This window comes from Hakea prostrata, chromosome 2 (assembly GCF_041222555.1).
Source record: "Hakea prostrata isolate BN-2017 chromosome 2, UWA_Hpros_2, whole genome shotgun sequence".
Lineage (NCBI taxonomy): Eukaryota > Viridiplantae > Streptophyta > Magnoliopsida > Proteales > Proteaceae > Hakea > Hakea prostrata.
The window spans coordinates 69656135-69682169 of NC_142601.1; the positions used below are offsets into that span (position 1 = coordinate 69656135).

At 39.1% G+C, this 26035-nt stretch overlaps 1 protein-coding gene across 7 annotated transcripts in view; it reads right to left on the reverse strand.

The window, feature by feature from the left end:
* The window catches only part of LOC149026131 (alpha,alpha-trehalose-phosphate synthase [UDP-forming] 1-like), a 44249-nt gene extending 18876 nt beyond the window's left edge, over nucleotides 1-25373 (reverse strand). The window contains exons 1-9 of one of the 7 annotated variants that reach the window (XM_089146382.1): nucleotides 24872-25373; nucleotides 23123-23560; nucleotides 22780-22877; nucleotides 22208-22596; nucleotides 20460-20574; nucleotides 20186-20287; nucleotides 17139-17289; nucleotides 13480-13568; nucleotides 1299-1347 (exon numbers count right to left, since the gene is read on the reverse strand). In XM_089146382.1, coding sequence (XP_089002508.1) covers nucleotides 1299-1347; nucleotides 13480-13568; nucleotides 17139-17289; nucleotides 20186-20287; nucleotides 20460-20574; nucleotides 22208-22596; nucleotides 22780-22877; nucleotides 23123-23504 — 1375 coding nt within the window. In that variant the 5' untranslated portion in view covers nucleotides 23505-23560; nucleotides 24872-25373. Of the gene's footprint in view, nucleotides 1-1298; nucleotides 1348-13479; nucleotides 13569-17138; nucleotides 17290-20185; nucleotides 20288-20459; nucleotides 20575-22207; nucleotides 22597-22779; nucleotides 22878-23122; nucleotides 23561-23993; nucleotides 24285-24379; nucleotides 24399-24418; nucleotides 24529-24871 lie in introns of those variants that run through there. The other 6 variants (XM_089146384.1, XM_089146385.1, XM_089146383.1 and 3 more) reach the window with 6 other exon arrangements.
* Nucleotides 25374-26035: the final 662 nt, after the last annotated feature.

Consider the following 26035-nt stretch of genomic DNA (forward strand, 5'->3'; position numbering starts at 1 on the left):
ACTGATTTTAATCTAAAAATACACCATGCAATTGAAATTTCAGCAATTTTGCTTTTGGTATTCAGCATTTACAACCCAAAATGGGCAAGTAAAAAATTTACTGAAAATGCACTATTTCAGAGAGAGTTCAGCTTGGAATCTTTGGCCAAACTGAAATGGCCCTCCTAGACGAGAATTAATATAATGGTTCTTATACTTATCACCACAACATCATAGATAGATCTTTATTTATGTCCACGTGTTTAATTTAAACACTTCTCTCCTCCACTATTGCCAATTTACTCTCTATGGACTCTACCGTAGGCTTTTTCAAGGTCAATAAAGATGATAAGAAGATCCTTCGTGCAATTTCTAAATTATTCTCTAAGTCACCTGAACAAATAGTGTCATGGATTCCTCAACCATCATAAATCATGCATTTATTATTTTGATTTCCATGATACAAGTATTTCTGTTCCTATTTTCTTTCCCTCCCCAACCCCCTTTTAAGTTGTCCTGGACTGGTGCTGAACATATTTCTTTTCCTTTCTTTTCTTTTTTTGGGTTGAGGGGGGGGGGGGAAGATTGTCATTATCATATTGGGGCTTATTCTTTCTTGCTCAAACAAAAATTCTGCGTTTACGCTGCGGTTGGGAACCCTAGAAAAGAAGACGGTTTAAAATTCTTAGTTTAAAATTTTAAAATCACATTGGGATTGAAGAAACTTTTGATTACTATCCCTAAAAAAAGCCTTGCCAAAGTGAGAAAATTAATGCTTAAGTGTACTTTTCAATCAAGCCTTGGACCAGCTTTTGAGTCAATCACAACTCTTGCATACTCTAACCCTTCAACCTAATCATGGTGCTACCAAATAAAAAAGTGTCAGCATGGTTAAATCTCAAGTTAATCTTGAAAAAATATTCTTCTCTTTTCTTGTTATAACTAAATAAGAAGAATTTCTTCTTTACTTAGATACCAAACACAGGCTTAAAGTCATGTACATTATGCATGACCACTCTCAGAAACACCTTAAAAATAAAGCTTGCTGAATACTTTATTAATTGATATGAGCAAACAAAAATGTCAGCTAAACTAAAGTCATTAGATGACAAACACACCACCACCCCACCCCACCCCCCCCATAATTGATATGGGGGGGAACCCATGAAAGACAGGAGCAGAGGCATCTGGTTTGAAGTTCAATCATTGTACCTTAATTTGTGAAGAGTAAAATCAGATAAAGAATGAGAGCCTAATATTTTGGATCTCATACTACAAATAAATTATATGTTCCAGTATACTGCTAAAAATATGAGTACCAGTGACTGCATATAGTGCACATAATGCATGAAAGTCGAGCGATCGATCCTGTGGAAACAACAAAAGTAATTCAGGAAATCTCTCACAAACATCAACATTTAAAGATGCACAAAAAAATCCCCCATAGGTTTAATAAATTATGGATAAACATGAAACTATAAAATGGATGCCCAATAATATTGTGCAATTTGCAGAACACTTTCCCAATGTTTTAAAAGAAGTAAATTGACAGGTTTAAGTTCAATATTCATATTGAACCACGTAAAGATATTTATTACAACAGAGCCAAGACATGCATAGTGATTATGCACTATATAGATACCTATCACAAAAGAGAAATTGGCAAACTACTAAAAGCAGAAGCCGAAGTAGAAATATAAACAAAGGTTCAAAACCCAGTGAATGAGACTCTTGCTACTACTTACTAGCCTACTAGGGGTCTGGGAAGGGTCATAAAGTACACAGATTACTGTTCACACTTCACACTACTGTTTAATAAGATTTCTGATTAGGTACATGGTGTAAAGTCAAGTTGATCAGTAATCCTCCTCTCTTCTTTTTCTCATTCAAAAATCAGAATCAAAGAAGTATTCTGCATCAATTTCTCTTTGGATATAAAATTCAGATGTGTGCCAAGCAGTGATGATTGTCACTGCCAGTCATGTTGTTCCTGTGTGTCAAAGAGTCACTTGTCATTCATACAATCAAGTGCACCATCAATAGACTTGGGGTTCTGAACCTCAGCTGTTCCTTTCGGTCATAAAATACAATATACCATTACCTCCTAAGATCTCTAAATGCCTTGATTTGTCTCACATCCAAGGATTTAATTAACGGTAGCAGTTATCGTATCATAGGGATTGTTGGTGTATACATTTAAGCTGCCCGTCCCTAATAGTCTGAGCTTTTAGGTAAAAGGAAGTCAATGGGGCGACGCAGGGAGGTCAAGTGTTCAATTCCTAGAAACTCCAAAATAAAGTTTTCCCAATTATTTTCCCTCACTGTAATGTGTGGACACCCGTATACGTCACATGCAATGACCAAGAAGACCTACATGAGTGGAAGAGTGTTGATGTATACATTTGAGTTGCCTTCCCTAATAATTCGCGCTTTTAAGTGAAACAGCAGCTAACAAGGATGATTTTATGAATATACATTGTACCATTTGGGAATGATGCAAGATACTCTAAATAGACAAAGAAATGCATAAATTTGCTTATTATACAAACAACACTTACAGTTTTGAAGCATAAAACTCCTCATAAAGCAACAGGTAAGCAGATCCGCAACTGTCATCTTTTTCACCTAAATATGTTTTGATTCGTGATTTTTGCACAGTAAATCTCGTACCTTATTGAAATGGTAATTATTAGGTCATATTTTCGGTTACATGATTTCCTCCAACTCCTATCAAATAGAAAACAAGTTTCCAACAGCTTCAATAGCTCTCAGTCTCATATCTCAGTTACAGTTTCTGTTTTTCAGGTTTGAAGGAGCCTTATAAACTGTATCTTACTCATATTGGACCAAATCCGTGTGATTTGTAGTTCCCCCCCCCCCCCCCCCCCCCCCAAAAAAAAAAAAATTTAATATTTTTATCAGTATCCTCCGTTAGCGATATGTACCAGCCAATATAGGAACATACTACTAAATATTTAAAACCCAGCCACAAGATCTCTATTGACCACAAAAGAAGAGGGTGAATTACGTATGTTCTAGGTGGTAGTCAAGTGTCTTCTAGTGCATGGAAGGACGAGTTGTAGATGGGAGGGAAGAGAGGAAAGGAGAATGGTAGGTGAGTCACTAGAAGTAATGTAATGGCCCTATAAGAAAAAGGTTAGGGAATACATGAAGCCAACTACTGAATCCCCCAATTTATCTCTCAGAGATGAGGTAGGCTTCCTCACTTAAGCTCGACACCCTTGCTTCGTCTGTAAAGGAATCCCTACTATTACTCTCTTTGGTTATCCTTTCACATGATAATTTATATCACAGGCAGGTGTTACAGAGGAAATTGATTGTCCCAAGTTTACATGGGAATATCCTCCTCTGTACAGTGCTTAAAACAAAGATGGATGAAGAGTTTTGTTCAGTAGGGATTGACTATCCCTGGTCCATATGGGATTTTCCTCAGATTTTTCATTTGTCTGTCACATGTTGCATCTCAAACTTCAAAACTCGAGTATTGTTGGATCGCTAGGTACATGGGCATAAGATCGAATTTATACCCATTATCCATCAGCAGAGGCAACTGAGAGGAACCGGATAAGCTGCAAAATTCAATTTCTTGAAAGCAGTCTAAAGGGCACGACCAATTCAAAGGGAATGAATTGATACATGCCCAATCTAGGTTTTCCCTATTAAGAATGGGATCCTCGTGGTTCCTCATTTTCTTCATTTTATCATCCTTGAGAACATGGAGAATTCAAGGGGAATGTTTTTTATGTACGTGATGGGTTAACCATTACTAAGTTAATAATACAACAAGAAGCCTTGTCCCAACGAAATGGAGTTGGCTACATGGATTCTTGCCCTCCAATCCGCTCTGTTTAAGGCAATACTAGATACAAGGCCTAAGCTATGCATATCCTTTCTCAACACTTCTCTTCAGGATATCTTAGGTTTGCCCCTAGATCTTCTAATTCCTTCAATCTAGATTAAATCGCTTCTCATTACATCGGGCATTTATAAGCCTCTGTTGAACGTGGCCGTGCCACCTCAAACAACTTTCTCGTAACTTCTTACTTATGGGAGCTACACCTAGACGAGCTCTAGTATGATCATTCCTTTTATTATCTTTCCTAGTTTTGCCACTCATCCATCTTAACATCCTCATTTCTACTACACTGAGCTTATCTAAATGATGTTTCCTAGAGGCCAACACTCTACACCATACATTATAGCTTATCATACGATAGTCCTTCATAATTTTCTTTTGAGCTTTAAAGGAATACACCGATCACACAAGACCCCAAGCACACCTTTCCACTTCATCCATCCTATTTCAATTCTTGGAGAGACATCATCCTCTATATCACCTTTTTTTTATTTATGATTCAACCAAGGTACGTAAAATAATTGCTTTGTGGAATCTCTTTCTAATCAAGTGTCACCACCTCATCATCCACCCTATACTAACCAAAGTGACACACACTAGATATTCCGTCTTTGTTCTAGTTAGTTTAAAGCTTTTTTTTTTTAATTTTTTTTTCTTTGTTTTTTTTTTTTTTTTTTTCTTTTTTTTTTTTTTTTTTTTTTAAAATTTTTTTTAAAAAAAAAATATAATTTTTTTTTTTTTTTTTTTTTTTTTTTTTTTTTTTTTTTTTTTTTTTTTTTATATATATTTTTTTTTTTTTTTTTTTTTTTTTTTTTTTTTTTTTTTTTTTTTTTTTTTTTTTTTTTTCTTTTTTTTTTTTTTTTTTTTTATTATTATTTTTTTTTTTTTTTTTTTTTTTTTTTTTTTTTTTTTTTTTTTTTTTTTTTTTTTTTTTTTTTTTTTTTTTTTTTTTTTTTTTTTTTTTTTTTTTGAATGAGGTTACTTAACAAGGTGGAATAACTCAAGAAGAAAAACGAGACTTTGAATAAAAGTTGAATAAGAAACAATATAATCTACCAGCAGTAGGTGATTCCTACGGCTACCCAAGAGCAATGGCTCTCACATAAACTTCTCTCTATATCCTTTCTACTCATCCTCCCCCCTATTTATAGCAATTACATTCCTATCGAATTAATTAACAAAATCAGCCTACTTCGAGTAGGACTCTTCAAAAGAAACCTAACTGTAATGTAACTCTAACCTAGATGTATTATGACTCTTGACTCTCTAAATCTAATTCTAATAACCTTAACGCAGAAGGACTCTTCATGCTTCAAATTTGCCAGTCGCCTGAATGCACTAGGACTCTGCTGAAAACGACAGGACTCTCTTCACTCTTCAAACTGTCAATCGTTTCCTTGGGAGTGCTTTCCTTGTCGAATATAGACTCTTGATATCAGGGGCTTATCAATACTCCCCTCCAAAAGTTTCACCTTGTCCTCAAGGTGAAAATCTGGAAAGTGGGACTGTATTTCAGCATAAGATTCCCAAGTATTTTCACAAGGCGGCAGTCCTTTCCATTGAATCAAAACCTCCAGCAACCCTTGAGTAGAGAAACGAATGTTGAGCAAGGCTTCGGGTGTGAGCTGCAACTCGCCATTTCCCTGCAAACAAGTTGGAAGCGGCTGCGGCTTAATGTGCTGCCCCAGTGCCTGCTTCAATTGTGAAACGTGAAACACCGGGTGGATCCGTGAATCATCAGGTAAACGTAGACGATAGGCGACTGGTCCCACTGGCTCAATGATCTGGTACGGCCCATAGTAGCGATGGCTGAGTTTCTCATTGGGCCGTTTGGCGAGTTTTTGGAAGCGATAAGGTTGTAGCTTAAGAAAAACTTCATCCCCCACTTGATAATGCACTTCCCTACGCTTTGAATCCGCGGAATTGCACATCCTATCTTGGGCCACCCGCAGATTTGTTTTGAGATCCTCCAACACCTGATTGCGCTTTCGGAGGAACACATCAACCTCATCCACTTTAGATCGACCATCCTCCCAACACAGAAGAGAGGGGGGGTCTCGTCCATACACAACCTGAAAGGGAGTCATTTTTGTGGCTGAATGAAACGTCGTATTGAACCAATATTCGGCCCACGGTAACCAATTAATCCAGTCCTTCGGTTGGCGAGCGCAAAAACATCGTAGGTAAATTTCAAGGCTGCGATTTACCACCTCTGTTTGACCATCCGTTTGAGGATGGTAGGCACTGCTGAACTTGAGGTTGGTACCCGCTAATTTAAAAAGCTCCATCCAAAAATTACTAAGGAAGACACGATCTCGATCGGAGACGATGGTTCGAGGGAACCCATGCAAGCGGATAACCTCCTTGCTGAACGAGATAGCCACATCCTTGGCGGAATAAGGGTGTGAAAGAGCGATGAAATGCGCGTACTTGGATAGCCGGTCAACTACAACAAGCACGGTATCTCCACTCTTAGTCCTGGGTAACCCACCAATAAAATCCATGCTAATGTCTTCCCAAATGCGATCTGGAATTGGTAGTGGTTGAAGGAGTCCAGCGGGTTTCATGGCTTGATATTTACTGCGCTGACAAGCATCACAACTAGCCACAAATTCGAGGACAGCAGCCTTCATTCCTACCCAGTATACCACAGCTGCTAATCGCCTGTAAGTCCTCAAAAACCCTGAATGCCCACCGAATGGGGTAGAATGATACTCTGAAAGTAATTTGGGAATTAATGGTGACCCATCGGGGATGACTAACCGATTCTTATAGAGTAAGGTGCCCTTTTGAAGCTGGTAGCTGGGGTAGTCCTGGGATCCCTTCAGCAAGGCTTGAACGATCTTCTGGTAACGGTCCGAGGCGTGTACCGCTGTATCTAGTCCCTCACTTTCCTGCCAAGTTGCTGTTGTCATCGAATAAAGCTGCTTATCATCCTGCGACCTTCGCGAGAGAGCATCGGCGGCTTTGTTTTCGCTACCCGGACGATACAATATCTCAAAATCAAATCCCAAAAGTTTCAAGACCCACTTTTGTTGATCAGTAGCCACAATGCGTTGTTCCAGCAAATATTTCAGACTTTTCTGATCCGTTCGTACTTTGAAATGTCTCCCCATCAAGTAATGACGCCATTTTTGAATGGCAAGTACTATTGCCATTAGTTCTTTCTCATAGACAGACTTGGTTTGTGCGCGAGGGGACAACACTTGGCTCCAAAGAGGCAATGGGATGGCCCTCTTGCATCAAAACCGCACCCAGCCCAAAACCTGAAGCATCAGTCTCTACCAAAAACTCTTTCGTGAAATCTGGCGTCACCAATACTGGAACGGTTGTCATGGCTGTCTTGAGGGCATTAAACGCCGCCGTTGCCTCGTTACCCCACTGAAATGCATCTTTCTTCAATAAGTTTGTGAGTGGAGCGGCAATTTTACCATAATTTCGGACGAATCTGCGGTAATACCCGGTTAATCCTAAAAACCCTCGCAAGGCTTTAAGATTGGCAGGTTGGGGCCACTCCACCATGCACTTAATCTTCCGTGGGTCCGCCGTGACTCCGTCTTTAGATATGATATGTCCTAAATACTCCAGTGTAGCAACCCCAAACATGCATTTTTTTCGGTTGACTACAAGGTGGTGCTGTGTGAGAAGTATAAAGGTGGTTCGCAAATGGGCCACATGTTCCTCCATGGTCTTGCTATACACCAAAATATCGTCAAAGAACACCAAAATAAATTTTCGCAAGTGTTCTCGAAATACCTCATGCATTAGTGATTGAAATGTGGCTGGAGCATTCGAGAGCCCAAACGGCATCACCAGGAACTCGTAATGCCCATTATGTGTACGAAAAGCCGTCTTTTCTTCATCACCTTCCGTCATTCTAATTTGGTGGTATCCTGCTTTCAAATCAAGCTTGGTAAACACTGTGGCTCCGCCTAGCTCATCCAACAGTTCGTCAATTGCAGGAATGGGAAACTTGTCAGGAACTGTGAGTTTATTTCAGGCACGATAGTCCACGCAGAAACGCCATCCGCCATCCTTCTTTCGAACCAACAAGATCGGGATCGGAGTAAGGACTCACACTAGGTCGTACCAATCCTCTCGTTAACATTTCCTGTACCAATCTTTCGACCTCGTTCTTTTGAGAATGTGGGTAACGATAGGGTCGAATATTAGGTGGGTTACTCCTCTCGGCTAACCGTATCTGGTGGTCTTGCTTCCTTCTTGGCGGCAGTTCAGTTGGTTCAGCAAATAATTGAGCAAAGTCGGTTAATAAATGTGACATCGTTGTACTCTCTTGTACCTCTATATCATCTCCGACGGGATGCTCGAGGTTGTAGCCGTATCCATCACCACCGCTTGAACCGACCGTAGCACACTCTTCAATGTTGTTTCTAATCGCAGCAAGGTTGGATCCCCATTTAGTTTCACGGGTCGTCCCCGCCACTCAAAGCTCATGGTTCTCAAGCGCCAATTCTCGCGTACTTCCCCTAGTGTCTGCAGCCATTCTACGCCCAAGATTATATCAATGCTACCCAAATTGAAAGGGTAAAAATTTTGCACAAAGACCTCGCCGCCTAGCTGAATCGGAATCTGTCGACAAATCCCCGTACCTTTGCTAATCGTCCCATCGCCCAAAGCAACCTGAAATTTTGTTTTCTGGATTTCCAATCCCAACGGCTCCACCAACTCTTGAGCGACGAAATTGTGCGTTGCTCCACAATCGATCAGAATGATGACTTCATAGCCATTTATTTGTCCCGTTAGTTTCAGGTGTGTGTGGTGAATCGATCCCCACCAAAGAGGTATGCGAGAGTTCCGTCTCAAGCACCGGCTCCATATCGTCATCATTGATCACTCCTTCCGCTGCTGCAACTTCCGGACTATCATCGTCGTGGAGTAACAAAGCAACCTTAGTTGCTTCGGAGGGCATCGATGGCCTTTGGAGTATGGGCCGTCACACCTGAAACATACCCCTTTGTCCATTTTATCTTTGATTTCTTCCTGGGATAACCAACGTGAGCGTCCTGAGCTCCCCGTCGCAGCTGTAGTTGCAGGTCGAGATTGTGAAGAGGAAGACGCGGGTTCACTTATTTGGTTTGGCCGAACTGAACCGTTAAAGCTTTGGTTCATTCCGGTTCCCTGAACCGTATTGGTTCCTTTAATATTGGTGTTGGGTGGGCTGAAGTTAATAACACGTGAGGTTAGATTTTGGGCTGATTGAGTGGGCTGGGCCAAAAGAGGTTTCTTATTTTTCCCCACTCCATTTTTGTCCTCCACGGCTTGGGCCAGGTCCATTATTTGGCCCAAATTGGTGAGCCCAAATAATCGAACTTCAGCCCTTACTTCTTCATTTAAACCAGCGAAAAACACCCCCTTCAACCATTCTCCATCTACCGCCTCCGGCTGCTGCTGCTAATTTCTCAAACCCTTCTCTATATGCTGCAAACGTTCCACTTTGCTTGTGATTAATCAATGCTTCTTGGGGAGTCTTCAGCTGTGCTGAGTTAAATCGATAGATCATTGATTCTTTCAAGTTTCTCCATGATGACAATGGCTGCTGCAGTTCTCGGAAGCGTATCCATCCTAGTGCTGCACCTTCAAAACAAAGGGTTGCAGTTCTGAGTTTCTCTTCATCGCTGAGTTTGTACAGATCAAAGTACCTTTCAGCTCGTGCGATCCATCCCATCGGATCTTCCCCCGTGAAAATTGGCATCTCAAGATGTCTAGGAAGGAAGTCTCTCGGTTTCTCTGGTTCGATTGTACGCTTGCTGTAATCTGGAACTCCATCGGTTCTAGTCACCTCCGGCATTAAGGTATGCATCTCTGCTGATTTTCCTTGCGATAACATGAACCTTAATTCATCTCTAAACTCGTCATTGGCCTTTTCTCCTTTCTCTATGTTTTGTGCTAGGAGTCCCACTTGACCTTGAATCTCTTTCACGATACTTTCCAATTCCTCTACCCTCTGCTCCATTCGACTCTTGACCATTCCCCTAGAATCGATGGCTCTGATGCCAATTTGTTAGGTACCTGAATGAGGTTACTTAACAAGGTGGAATAACTCAAGAAGAAAAACGAGACTTTGAATAAAAGTTGAATAAGAAACAATATAATCTACCAGCAGTAGGTGATTCCTACGGCTACCCAAGAGCAATGGCTCTCACATAAACTTCTCTCTATATCCTTTCTACTCATCCTCCCCCCTATTTATAGCAATTACATTCCTATCGAATTAATTAACAAAATCAGCCTACTTCGAGTAGGACTCTTCAAAAGAAACCTAACTGTAATGTAACTCTAACCTAGATGTATTATGACTCTTGACTCTCTAAATCTAATTCTAATAACCTTAACGCAGAAGGACTCTTCATGCTTCAAATTTGCCAGTCGCCTGAATGCACTAGGACTCTGCTGAAAACGACAGGACTCTCTTCACTCTTCAAACTGTCAATCGTTTCCTTGGGAGTGCTTTCCTTGTCGAATATAGACTCTTGATATCAGGGGCTTATCAGTATATAATATTATATTATATGAAAGGGGGGGGGGGAACCCTAATAAAATTTATGGGAGTTTTATATAAAAAATATTTTTTGGGGGGGGTTGGGGGGGAGGTGGTTGTTTTGTGGGTGGGTGTAAAAAGGGGTGGGGGGGGGGGGGGGGGGGGGGGGAAGATATCTTGCTTTTTTGGTTAACCGAGACGAGATGGGGGTCAAGTTCTGCAAAATGAAAAATCTCCCCATATCTCGCTGGAAATCTCAATTTTTGCCAAATTTTTGAGAATTTCAGTTGGGTTTTCATTTGCAACTACTCTTAGCACATCAACAACACCAAAGGTAGATCAATCATTCTCTGCTCATCTTATGAACTTATAAGTTAATGACTTATATAGAACTTCTAATGGATGTATAATTCTATCCATATGACTTTGATGACATTTAAGTTATTTGATGTATTTGATACACTTGTTTTTCATTGATATGCCTTAAAGGTTCTATATTACATGTTGTATAACCTTGCATTCCCCAATCATATTTAGGGTTGTTTTCTCAAGTCCACCAATGTGTTCAAAAGGCATTAAATAGGCAAAATACCAAATTTTAGCCCAACTGGGACCCTAAAACCCACCGAGATGGGCCACCAAGTTGACACAAAAAAAATCACACATCTCAACCAAGATGGCAAGATCTCAGTCGAGATCTGGGGTTTTTAGGGTGGCGAGATCTTGCTCTTCTACCATGGTTGTAAGTGAGTTAATTGAAGTTTTAATGTAGCTGTAGATTGAAGAGGATCAACTAGGGCCCAGTATTTTAGGATCTCAACTTAAAAAGTTAGGATTCAAGTTGAACAATCACATTTACAGCTTTATAGAAATTTAGAAATAAGTTAATTAAGAAGGGTTTTTTATAGGTGGCCCACTTTGGTGGGGGGTGAAACTCAAGGCATCTCACTTAAGTACCAAATATTACTGGGGGCCCACTTCAAAATTACAAGTTACCCACAGTTAACAGTTTGGGCTTGATTCTATCAAGTCATTCAAATTTTGAAAGTGATAATGACCATAATGCCCTTAAGTGTAGTGTAATGACTGAATTACCCTCCCATACCCAACCCTTAGGTCGGTGAAGGGATTCTCCCTTTACCCATCTTCTTCCTACACCACTGCCAAAAACCACCACACCCTCTCCCCCTACAAGCAACCACCGCGCCGACCTTCCCCCCTCCCACCGCCGGAAATCACCCACCGGCCCACCCCAACAGCCCTAACGAGCACTGAAGATCTCCTCTTAAATAGCTCACAACATAGAAACACACTCCCATCTACAAAGGAAGATGAAGAGGACGCCAGATCTGAGCATATAGAAAGTATCCATGAGAAAGTCGTAAGTAAAACACAACCCATCAATTGCTCTAAAAGTTAGACAAACATCACCGCCTTGGATTACTCTCATTAGAAGAATAAAGAAAGAAAAAAAATGAGAGTTGCAGGTGGTGAATTTGGAGATGAAAATAAATTCTTACCGTATTTGAGAATGAAAGGTATGTGAAAAGGTTGATGATGACTTGGCAGTCATCATCTTGAATCATTGTGCTATCTTCTTCATCTCAGGGATATTTCCATAAAAGAAAGAAGGTTGAGGACGACCGATTCCTTGCTGCCAAAGCTTCAATCTACGCCTCTCCGGTTTCAGCCAAAGAACATTATAGAGATCGAAAATTAAACTCAAAACATACACCAAACCGATTGATAAAAAAATCTTCTAAGCCACAGTAACTCCATTTCTTCTTCTTCTTGTTAGCAAAACAACAGCACAAAGAAAGCAACGCAGGTCCTTCACAGACAAGTAATGGTGAAACTTGATACCACTTATAAAGAATGTAAACTGAAGGAGAAACCCTAAGAAAAACCAGGGAGGATCTATTTCCTTTGAAGTTTCAGACAAATACGCAATCATCCACCGTGAAACCCCGAAATGTGGTGAAGAGGGCATTCGTACGACAGATTCATTGGTAATACCCCATTTTCAAATGACAGATAACGTCACCAGCCACGGAACAACACCCATTCCCATTCCATACGTCAGCAATGGTGAGATCGACCGCAACCGGTACAGTTAAGCCCCAATATCGAAACAAAGTCTCCTACTTTCTAGCCTAAGGGATTACTGTCATCGGAGTCACCATGGCAGCTTTGCTACTCCTCTGGTCTCTCTAGTCTTTCGTAGATCCTAAATCCAGCCCTAATGTGCATTGAATCATCACTGGAATTTAGGGCATCAAGACGGTCTTCAATCCAAACAAAACCACCACCAATGATAACATTTCATCAACAAAAACCTTCCTATTTTCCATCTAATCAGAAAGAGAGAAAAGAGAAAAGGAAAAACAAATAGCACTTTCATGTTTCCGGCGGTGGTGGGTGGTGATTATTAGGGTTTAGGGCGAAAGGGGACGATGGTGGGTGATTTCCAGCAGGGGGAGGGGGTGTGATGGTTCCTAGTGGTGGTAGGCGGTTTCTGGTGAAGTGTAGGAAGAAGATAGGTGAAGGGAGAATCCCTTCATCCTTCACCCAAGCATTGGGTGTGGGAGGGTAATTTGGTCATTACACCACACTCAAGGGCATTATGGTCATTTCACTTTCAAAATTTGATGACTTAACAAAATCAAGCCCAAACTGTTAACCGTGGGTAACCTGTAATTTTGAAGTAGGCCACCAATAATATTTGGCACTTAAGTGGGGTGCTAAAGTTTCACCCCCACTAAAGTGGGCCACCTATAAAAAACTCTATTAAGAAAAAAACATAGTCCTCTGTTCAGACATCCACTAGAGGGTCTGCAACATGATGACCTAAACAGAAACCAACAGAAGAAAGATAAAATGTAGGACTGAAAAGGAATTAAATGGGATGTTCTTGGATTTCTAGTGAAACCCAAAAATCACTATCAATGGAGAAAGGGTGAAGTCATTGCAACTTCCAACCTATTTACATTACCATGGCTACTGCATACATTATGATACACTTTTCAAGGCATCAAACTATTCCTTAGTTTAAATCATCAAAAAGAGAAATTGAGTAGCAATGACCACTTAGGAATATAACTGAAAGATGAAAATATCAACTGACCAGGTGATGTATGGGAACAGCTGTCAAAGTTCCAAATCTGCCATTGATGCGCCCAACAATTTCATGAACCTGGCTAGTGAGCTTCTGATCTGTGCAGCAAAACAAGGAAAATCAGGTAACTAGAAACAAGTCAACAATGAATACTGAATCTATTCTCTGCATGGAAAAATTTTCTGGATAGTCTCAGACAGGAGTACCACTGCCAAATTAAGGAAGCTCCTAATCATTTACCCAATAAAAGCACATATACCCTAGCAAAAGAACAAAGCAAAATTATGCATGCTGATGCAAGTATTATCATAGTTGTGTCAAGGTATCACTCAGGTGATGCTAACATGTTGGATGTTTGGTCATATATTAATTTCTTCCTTGCATCAGGACCACTTTCAACTCAGACATCCTAGCTGTTGTGACAACTATGCATATAATAGAATAAATCACAGCTAAAAACATAGTAAAATCATACAAAGAAATCAAACTTTAGAGAAGCTCTCAACCAGGAACAAGCCTTTAGAACCCTAGTCTTCCAAACATCCTCATTACAGCAACACTCTACTCAACAACTATATAAGCAGCTTTGGCTGTCCAATAACTAGTAATACACAAAGCAGCACTTTTGACCTTCATGCCGTCCACAATGGCTGCAATTAACTGCTCTGCTGTCCTAATTTTCTCACTGAAAAAATTTGATAGTTTCGCTCAGTCAAAAGGTACTGAATAGTTGAACTAAGTGCCAACTTCACAAGTACTCTGATTCTCCCTGTTATCTCCACACGCTTCCTCACCCAAACAGCAGCTCCATCGATACCTGTCACTGCCCTTCTTTCATTTGTTAACATTTTAAATATGCCTCTCCACACCAAGGAGCTAAAGTGACATGGAAAGAATAAATGGTCCCTCCTTTCTACTCCTGCCAAGCAAAAACAACAATTAGACCGCACCAAGATCTTCCTTTTCAACAGATTGTTTCTAGTCAGCAAGGCATCTCTAAAGCATCTCCAAGCTGTAAAGAAGTGTCTAGGAATATTATCCACAAACCACACCATCTTCCACCAATGCACCTCCTATGGAGTGAAGGGATCTCAATCTGGCAGCTATATATGGCCAGATTTGAATCTAGATCTAATGGTCAAAATATAATATGGTAACTACAAGATCTTAACAATTAAATCCCAAATTAAATCAATCACAAATAGAAAAATATGAATTTAAAGAGGAAAGAGGAGAGAAAAACATATTATGGGTGTTACTATGGAGATAAACAACCTAAGATTTAGGATCATGTAACTAGCTATGCCAATTAGGGGGTGGGGGGAAGGGAAGAGGTTGATGGGTGGACTGAGGGGACAAAGATAAATTATTTCCTACAGAAGGAAGAAAAGGAGGCCATTCGCTAGACGGTAAGAACAAGAAATTGACGGGGAGAAAGAGGGAAATCTACTACCAAGGAGGGGGGAAATGAGATATAGCAGCTGAGAGATGGAACCAAAACTGTGGGGGAAAAGAGAGGAGAGAGAACTGCAGGCACAGAAAGATATCTTAACAGAATTGAGAGAGAAAAGGGAAAGAAGACAGAAGAGCCAGGTTGCTAGCCAAAGAAACAATTCAATCCATAGATGTCACAGCAACTAGGCAATCAAACGATTGGAGGGGGGGCTAAGCACCCTAGGCTTGAAAAATATGACTATATGGAACATATTTTATATAACTATTCTAGTATGCAACATAGAAACCATATCAAATGCGATATGATACAAATATACCAGCAATGACCAATAGAAGAGATCCAATACCGATAAATAACACATAGGATAGAATAGAAGCATATTTCTAGGACCTCCCCACCCCCAAAAAGAAAAAGAAAGTTAGATCGTTTACATTACTTGTATTTAGAACGAAAATAAATATCTCTTAGGCTAAACTACCTACGAAGATTTTCATAACCAAACTGCTAGGCATTTTTTATCAAAACTTGATGAATTTAATTTGAACATTAATTATTGGTAAGGCATTGGCAATATGTATCTATGAATTTTCAACACACTAGTTGAACCCCCAAGTAAAAATATAGCCACAGGGTTGTGTTCGGAACTACCCTTACTGAAGCAAGCTAATAGTTACCAAGTTGGAGCCAAATAGCATTCTACAGGCTATATGCAATACTAAGCTGAGTCTTATGCACAAACAAGTCTGTTTGAAGAAACCCAAAGAATGAAACTTCTTGAAAAAAACCAAAGAAAAATGTGTTGAACTCAGGTGAGGTCGAGCTAGATGAGGTCCATTTAAAGCTGCAATTTGGTTAGAAATCTGGTGATACTGAGATCTCAAAACCTAACATCTCAACTCGACTAAGCCTTCAGTAGTTTTAATTTCTCACTATATCTCATCTCAACATTCTGAAAAAGCGAGATACCTCACAAGACCTTCCCGGCATGGTTGGCAAGGCAGAAAGGCGATCAAAGCGATTGGGGCTCCGCCTAGGCGATTAGGCAATAAAGCAGCGCCTAGGCGGCAATAAGGCGATCAAAGCGGTTAGATAAAAAAAATTCAATTCAACTACTTTTACACTACTTTTCAATACAATTATTTTCTATAATAAGCTAAACAAATGTTGAATAGCCACATTCATCCAAAAAAAACAAGCATTCAAGAATAACAATTATGAAAAATTATTCAAAGAAAAAAACATAAACATAAGTTCATCTCATCAAACCATGGTTGTCAAAGCATCCGCCTAGGCATTTATTGATTCATTGATTCTTGATGTTGAGTATGGTTCATGCTTCACATTCTGTTCTTAATGAGCATAGGGATTCCTTTGCAAATTGGGCGTCAATTAAGCAGTTGAAAATAAAACGGTTGAAAAACCGCTTTGCTGCCTAGGCGGACGCTTTGACAACTATGCTTCCCGGGATCTCATGACTTCTCCATCTATGATAAGGACACATACATGGATTGGTGTTTGGTGCAAAAATGAGCTAAGGAACCAAAAAATAAAAATGTGGCACAAAAAATATCAAGCAGAGTCGACGGCACGGAGACTTCTTCACTCATAAGCATCACAAAAATATTTGTCTCAAATTTTATTTACGTTTCTAAGTTGGATAAATATGTAATAGTATTTACATCAAAGAACAAAATTTAGAGAAGGGGATCCCAGGGACCCCATTTTGGAACAAAGACGAATAAAATATTTCTGTTGCTTATGGCTTGGATGTCCAACATACTATTCAGATTTTGTGGCCCATGGTATACCATATTATTCTCCTATATCAATTTTCCCAAACCCTAAAACACCTCCTTTGAGTAGTTAATATCAATCATCGACTTAGATGTTTCTTCTAAACTGCTAGCCATCCCCCATCCCCCTATTGATGATAACCCAAGGAACAAGCTCACTGTTGTATCCTGGGGCCTTAGCTCTTCCTTTCGGTCTTTTGCTTAAAGACCTTGTATAGTTGTATTTTTGTTTCCTTGTCTTTAATATATTATTTATTCATCCAAAAAAAATATCAATTAGAAGAAAGAATGAATTAATAAATAAAGGTTTCAACTTTTCACATAAATAGCTAAAATCAATAATTAATAAATTAACAATGTGTACAGAACATATATTGCAAACATGCTATGACTTCTGGAAACATATTGAAAGTGCATACACTCTGGAACATCTGTTCTTGTAGGCACTGCAATTTGCAGTAAAACTACTTTGTCATGCCAATCTGCATTTTCTTCAAGGAACTTTTCAAATGCCAATATCTTTTGTGGGATTCCTTTAATCATATCAAGACGGTCAACACCTAACATAACCTGTATACAAAGAAACAATAGCAATACATGAAAGAATAGAAAAATGAGACAGGCAAACAAAAATTTTCTTCCCTGTGAAGTAAGAAAAGCCTCAGTTACATGACATAGAAGGGCTGGAATAGGGGGATGTATTTCCCCAAAACATCCATACAAGTGCATATAAAGACAAAAGTAGAACCAGAAAAGCTGACAACAGACTGAGGTAAAAATATGAACTGTGTATCATATTTATCACATCAATATATTTGTATCACTTTAGATAACTCACCCTAGCATTAGAATAAATGAATAATTCCAGATGCATATTCAAGAGAGGTGCCTTTAATATGTTTGAGATTTCAGGAAAAAACAACCAAATGATTCCAATATAATGCCAAGAATAAAAAACCTGGATTAACAAACAGAGCTGGAAGTAGTGCAAGAATCTATTGAAGATTGACCCTTTGGTGAAGATATTAGCCAGTTGGTCACCTATATTCACAAAGAAAATGATGACCCACCTCAAGGTACTATCTCAGAACATGTTGCACAGGATAGTCAGCTATACTTATTGCAGTGTTGTTGAAACAATAGAGCTGCATGGATCCCTCGATTTCAAATCACAACTATTGGACCTACCATTGGAGTTTACCTACACCATGAGTCATCTCCCTGGATTTTTTTTTTTTTTTTTTTTTTTTTCCCTTTTCTTTGAACTTGATCTAGCAACACCAAATAACCACCAACAAATGTGCAATAGTCCGATGTAGATCTTCATCAAAAACAAAACCAACACAATTTGGCATGAGAGCTCCCAAATGGTTGTGGACTTCCAAGTACCTGAAGATACGATATACTACACCAAAATGCCCACTCTAGCAAGCATGGCAGTATGCACACACCGATCGCCACCGAACCGCATAGTTATATCTGGGTATGTCAGAGAGAGATGGGTCAGCTCCCCACCAGTCTCTGATAGTTCCTTATATCACCAGCAGCGGCTCACAATCTTTTCCTAACTTGTGATTATTCTCTGCAAGAGAGTTTGCCGGTTACGACTCAACATCTTCTTTCTCTCGACAATCCAGCATAGGCTTTAACAGATATTTATTCACTTCTGAGACCTTGATACATCAATTGCTAAAAAGCACTTCAAGAGTTCACAGAGTCGATCATAAACTGTTGAGTCAAGTAAGATTTCAGCTTGCTTATCTTGACCCTGCCATTTCCAATTGCCACAATGTCATCATTGTAGAAAATAAAGGGTTGTGATGTTACCATCACCTTCCTGAATAAATAAAGTATGGTCAAGTTGACCATTGGTATACACATTCTATTAAGTAGAATGTCAAAACCTCTCAAATCAAGCCATAGGCTTGAGGCAGTAGGATGCAGCCCTAGATTGGATCAACCAGGGGCAGTCTTCCAAGATCTCAATTAAAAAAAGTTAGGGTTTTAGGATTTGCGTGATAGACTGAGGTTAACAAAAAAATAACCTTGGAAACATGTTTATTGGGCTTAAAATAGGCTTTCCCCCAAAAACCAGGTAAAAATCACCTTAAAACCCACCAAAACATGGAGCTAGCACAATCTTGCACCAGGGTCCACCAAATTTTCAGTGTCTTGACCTGGTCAAAATACAAAAAGAGTCATTTTAGGCCCAACCTGTAGCTCTGTAAGTTCCTTCATATTGAATCTTATCATTAATTGGGCAACTCCCAAGTCAGCTCTTTGTTCATATCTTATTTTATACTTCCTATATTCTCCATGCATCCATCTTAACATCCTCATCTCTACTACATCAAACTTCTCAATACAAAAATTTTCACCCCACATTTTACATGCTTGTTTTCAATATAAATTAAATTGAAAAGAACTAACTAGTTTTACTTTCCTTTTTATTATAAGTTAATAATTTGAAGCTGTGGTTGATGACTAAAAATTTCAAGACTTTTGTGCCTCTTTGATAATGCTTCAGTTCTGAAACACATATTTTTCACCCAAAACATTTCCTTCTACATGCGAAAAGAAAAACATTTTTTGAGCCATAAAATGGCGTTTGGCAAACTTGTTCCAGAGCACTTTTTAGAGGTACAGACAGAGAGGTAGAAGACAATGGAGAGGTTTAGGTACTTGCTCTTCTCTTTCCTTTGTTGGAGCCTTGGATAGAATTCTTAGGAACAGGTGTTTTATTAGTAGTCAATTTTTCATTAGGGGAAAAAACGTTTTGTATAATCAATGAAACAAAGTTTTGGGTGTTTCCAGAATATTGTTTAAAGAGGCTGCTCTATTTCAGTGCCACATAAGAAACAGACCAGTATACCCAAACAGAAGATTCTGTTAAGGCATGTTTGGTCACATGAATCCTGGGATTTCAAATCTACGGATTCATGGTTCAGAAAATTAACTGTTTGGTTAGCCTTAAATCTATTGAAGTTCATAGAGTTCTGTTGGGTTACTCCGCATGAATCTGCAAATTTCACCAATTTTATACTTATTGTGGAATCCATGGATTTCACCCAATACCCAAAAAATGCTTAAATTGGCATTTTTAGGCAAAAAAAGCAAAATCCTTGGATTTCATGAATCCAGGGATGTTTTACAACCAAACAGGTATAAATCTCTGATTCATGAATCCATGGATTTGAAATCTCTGGATTCAGATAACCAAACAAGCCCTTAACAAAGCCAGAAACAAGGAACAGAAGCATTACCACATGCACACTTAGCAACCACAAAGTTAAAGTTAGAATGATGCCTGCAATGTTTTAGATAACAATAACACATCACTGCATTGGAAGCAGATTGTAACAACTTGGTATAAATGCAATTCTATGAAATACATGTTCAGTAAAACTAAAATGAAACACGGTGCAAAACAGAGAGAAGAACTAAGAAACAAAAAGAAAAACTGTACCTTTCGACCAGCAAATCTTTCTTTCAACTCTCTCATGTGATCCTGGACTTGTGGAAGTTCTAGAGCTCGAGTAAACCTTTCAGAATCTATCCCAATAGGAAACTGAATTCAAATGTACATAAAAGAAAAGGATAGTCAGATGGTTCTTGTTAAACATATTGAAGTTTGTTCAGTCGTGAATACATTATTGAAAGCATACATAACCAATATTCTATTCCTTCATAAATTATGTGGATACAGATAACAAAAATTCAACTAAGCTGCTAATATATACCGCAGCAACACGTGTTAACCTTCCTTGATCCTCTACTCCTTCAGGTGTTCCCTCAAGACCAAGAATGCGAGTACAAGCACTGACAAAGTGCCTGGCATAGTCATATGTATGGAAACTGGAAAGCAGGAATTCCAATGGTTAAAATTCTGAGATGTTATATTAAAATTCTGAGATCTTCGCCATAACATTAAAGAAGCCCAGGCCAACAGAAACAAATACAAAACTCACTATAAAATTCTTCAAAATCTTTAACAGTGAATTAGTTCATGATTTATTCAAGAGAAGCCAAAAAAAAGAAGACAATTGAGAGGATTGAAACTGATATTTCAACATAAAACAGCAATTTAACAAACAACAACTCAGCCTCATCCCAACAGGGATACAAGGTTCTTGAAGAAAGAAGCAATTTTGTATCCTTGAAGAAAGAAGCAAAAGGATTAACAATAAGATTAAAAGAAAGGTGATAAGCCCCCAATAACCCACGTCTACCAAAGGAAGAATAAGAAGAGAAGCAGGGGATCAGCAGCAGCAAAGAGCAGGGAGACAGACCTATCAGCAGGGGACAAGGGGCATGATTCTATTGGGCAGCACCCACAACCGAAAAGCATGCAGAGGAGCTTACAGGTGGCAGAAAAAGATTGGTGGGCAGAGGAAGTTTGTTAGAGAGGAGGAATAAGAGAAGGCACGAAGAGCTTGTCAAGGGGGAGGAGGAAAAATAGCAAGCTGTGCTTGTGGGAGTGGGTGGGAGAGGGAAGACCTCTCGGGGAAACTCTGGGTGTGGAGCGGTTCTTGTTATCAGGGGAGTGAAGTTGTTCTTGTTTGAAGGGGGAGTAGGAGAAGAGCAGAGCAACCAGTAGAGTTTGCTAGGAGAGGGCAACATCTCAGGTAGGGGATTGAATATGGATTGAGGCTGGTACATGTATTGGGTGTGATTCTATAGTTCAGTTATTGTCTTTTAATCCCAAGAACTGCATCTCTTCTATAGATATCTGATTTGTATCTGTTGATGAAGTTTATCAAGTCTACTGAATGAACTAAGTTTCATTTATTGCTGTCTTTATTGATTTTGCTGTGATGAATGAATATAGCCATTACTGTTATTAAGCTTTTGGTTTGGGAAGGCATAAGAGGGTCCTATCAAAAGGGAACACAAAAACTACCACTAGAAATTAATGTTTAACTCAAGACAAACTAGATGGATTGACTAAACGGATTTTTGCCCTCCAATTAGCTCTATTCGATGTCATATTGGAAACAAGACCTACATAATGCATGTCTTATCCTCGCCACCAATCTGACGGTCATTTTAAAGGGGGGAGGGCGGAGGATATCCCAAATATTAGAAGACCCTATGCTCACAAATAGATAGGAACCGAATAACTATTCAATCAAGACTAGAAGTTCTATAAGTGCTAACCTTCTAAAATGCATCTTTGCTGCCAGTTGCAATAAAGTGGAAGCATAAATTGAATCTTTGGTTCTCAAAAAGCTGGCTCTTCAGTAATGCTCCCCAAATCAAAATTGTTTCAAAGAAGATTATAAAAGAGACTAAATAGGTTACCCACGTAAAGTAACACAAGGCAATCACCTTCAAGTATGTTAAAAGCACAATTAGGATAAAACATGTGAGCCATCTCATTCATAGAGTGGCATGGCATAATTTCTATTTCCCAATAAGAGAACAACTGAAGTCAAAGCTGGAGGATTGGATGGATTTCCAGCTATAGAAAAAATATAGCTAAACTTACCCAACTAGATCTGCAGCAAGAACAGATTTCAACAACTCTGATCGAGATGGCAGTGTCCTATGGATCTCTGAGGAAGGGAATGGTGTGTGGAGAAACCAGCCAACTTTCATATTGCTGTCCTTCTTCTTTAGGCATTCTGGAAGAAACATCAGATGATAATCATGGCACCAAATGACATCACCCTCTTTGTACTGCTTACTTACTACATCAGCAAACATTTGATTGGCCCTCTTATATGCATCAAACTGAGACTGAAAACTACGGGTTGTTGCTAGGCGATCTTCTTGTGGAAGTCCAAGATAATGGAAAAGCGGCCACAAGATATTGTTGCAGTAGCCATTATAATATTGATGAACAATCTCTTCTTCAAGGAAAACAGGGATGCACCTCTGCACTTAAACCCCAAAAGAAAATAGGTTAGGGAATTCATCTTTGTCTCAACAAAAATCACCCAGATTTAAACACATATAAGCCTACCCTCTTTTTCTTTGGTTGTTGATAATAAGTCATTACATGTCACATATTTAAATGTTACAAACATTAAGGGTTTAGAGACGGAACTAGATTTTAACCTTCTCAGCCAATGCTTTAGCAAGTGCACTCTGCCCAACCGCATCCGGTACATTCACACCAGCCCACCCAATCCAATTCACCTCAAAATCTTTCACACCTACAAGAAAATTATTCAGCCTACCTTAACTTAATTTACATGCAAATAATAAATGGATAAAGAAGCATTCAGAGAAATGATAGTGGTAGATTATTGAAGTAGAACAACATAAACAAATGTTAAGAGACCATAATCATTATTCGGTATTTAGAGGCAAACAATGAGAAACAACACGAAATGTTCAAAATTTATAAAACAATATTCTCAGTGATTTGACATCAAATCAGTTATTGCTAACAACTTACCCAAAAGGGCAGTGACTAGACCGCCTACACTCATCTCTAGTGACCATGAGTCATCACCCTTCCTAACAGCAGATACTGGCAACCTGTTTGCAACCACCAAAAGCCGCTGTCTTGAAAGCAGCCTGCCTGGCCTTTGACATTGCTCAAAAACCGCTTTTGTTGCTGTGATCTCATGCTGGACTTCTTCACAGGGAATTCCACAGTTGACACCGTCTTCCAAGCTTGATTCATACTCAGGAAGCACACACTCCCTGAAGTTCCCACCTGATTCCTCATTTGGATGAAATGTCTTGTTGATTTTTTTTAGTTTTCGTTCTCTCAAGAGTCTTTCCAGTCTACTTGCAGGAATGGCAGAATTACGATGGCAATTATTCCCAGGCATACGCTCAGATGAAAACTTCACAGGCTATATTTTCTCAACTCAAGTGATTATTTTTCCTGCAATTTTCCAAAACCACATCAAGCCACTGCCAAGCAACATGAGCTTCCAGACAATATAGATACTTTTCCAAGAAGCAAGCTAACAGAGTTCCCAATAAGCCACTTGGATTCAGGGAAGAAATACACTATTTATCCGCATATTAACTGGTTAATAAATAATGTTCTACTGCAGTCAAAGAATCCTAAAACAGAAGGCATCGAAAAAAGAAAATCCATAATTCTGGTGACTTGCTGAGACAGAAGCATACACCCAGACACACACAGAGGAAGAAGTACAGCTGAATACTCAAACAAGAAAAGTAATACAAGCCGGATCAAATAAAAAGTACAAGCTAAGATATCTGGCTGTCTTTCCATCCAAACCCTCAGAGCACAATCACTTGGGAAATTCTTAGAAGGGAGTGTGGGGGTAGAGGGAGATGGAGCACACCATTATGAGAAATAAAGGACACATTTCTTGCTCAACATTTGATAGAACTAAAAGCCCACGGCAAAAGACGATATAAATACCATGTGAAAGGCCATAAAAAATAACAGCAAAGTTATGCACAGGGAGGCCAAGAGAACAATATAGAAAAAGAGGGTTGAGGGTTGCGAACAGGCTTGGGTCACCGGAATTCCGACTATCTTTTCTGATTTCACCACCTCCACTTCCCATAGCTCCCCAACTCCAGTGGAACAAAAATCTTTTAAAAGCGTCCACTGAGCTGTTACGGGGACAAGTGGACAACAGCAAGCTGGCAAAACTGTTTTTTCTGGTTTTTGCTTTCAAAACAACTAAAATATCCACTGAAATACTCAGGAAAAAAAACCCACATCTAGATATTGTGAAAAAAGAAGAGGAAGAGGTGGTACAGCCGATTACTCGTGCAAGAGTACAGAGCGCGTGAAAAACAACTTGAGCCATGCAGACGAAATCAAAGACAGTAACTATATAGAGAAAAAGAGACGAGGAAGACCAATCCGGGTGGAATCTCTACGCAGCACAATAAAGAAGAACTAGCGGACATGCAAGTAAAATCAAATATGGAATTAAAATGGATTTGTCAAATGGGCCCGCTTAAAATATAATAATTTGATCACATAATACAGGTTTTCAGTTATATACTTAACTATTAGTTTTTCATTATCTAGTTTTCTTATCTATCAATTTAATTTACAATAACACATTTTTTAAAAAAAGAAACACTTCTGAAATTAGCCCTAAATTCGAGCTCTATGATATGATATCTCATAACCAAAATCAATTAAGAAAATAAAAATGTTATTTCATCACAAAGAGAGAGGATTAGAGACTCAGAAGGGTACCCTCACAATCTTTTCGTGACTGTCCAGGAAGTCAATACGGAGGTTCGTGGTGCTTTTTCCACTGAAGAAGAAATATAGAAACCCTACAGCGGATATCTTTTGACCGAAGTACTCCATTTTTGGAGTTTTCTAAGTAAGAATATCCCGACGACGTATCAAAATTTCCATACGAACAGATCCTTCGCTATCTTCTCTTCTCTCAGTACCCAAGGTAGGGTTAATCAAGAATCCTACACACGGTCTTCGTACCTTAAAATTCACCGATACTATAACTTATTGGGCATGAATCGGCCATAGATCAATCATAAGATTGAAAAGGAGACCGATTCACCGACCAAATTGGTCGATTCCCTAGTTCTGAAAACGTGGTAGAGATGCCAAACCAACCTCCCAGTGTGTTCACATTTCAGACGAAATGAGAATGACAATATGCAGGCGGGTACTAATTTTTGGCAAAAATCTGTTTGGAATGGAAACCTCAGATGCGCTATGCCTACATACCAGCTAAACAAAGCGCCAAATTCGATAAACGCTCGGAGCGAAATTATAGCATTTAAATTTTAACGGAAAAATTAAAACAAGTTTGCTCGTAGTCGTAGCAAAATTTATTAAAATTGGAATTCTCTCACGTGCTTCTTTTGGTACTGGTTCCTACGATAGAGTACTATGAGCCATTCCGGAGGGTGAAAATAGGAAAATACTCTAATTCCTAAACCTCTGTCCACCGTGCACGGTGGATGGCATAACCGTCTCGGATACAACGAATTAATCGATGTCGCCAAAAACGTCAAGCCTGTTTTCAATAAACTTTCCATCATGCATGAACACCTTCCCATTTATGTAAGATATTATTTCTGAAACACTTTTAAAGTGTATCAACAGTATACGGTCATACTACTTGTGAAGTTCCTATGTTACAATTTCCAACCAATCTAAAGTAGCAGAAGAACTGAAGAACAATAACAAAACCAACAAGGCAGTATGATTTATATTATTCAGTAGCAAAAGCATACACTCACTAAGATAGCTTGTCAACCTTTCGAGATATGAGAATCTAACAGAGAAAGAAAGTTGTAGTGAAATCGCTAGGGCAAGAATGGAGTCGGCCAATTCGGATTAGAATAAAGTCAACCCCAATTTTATTTTGATGCCTTCAGATTTTTT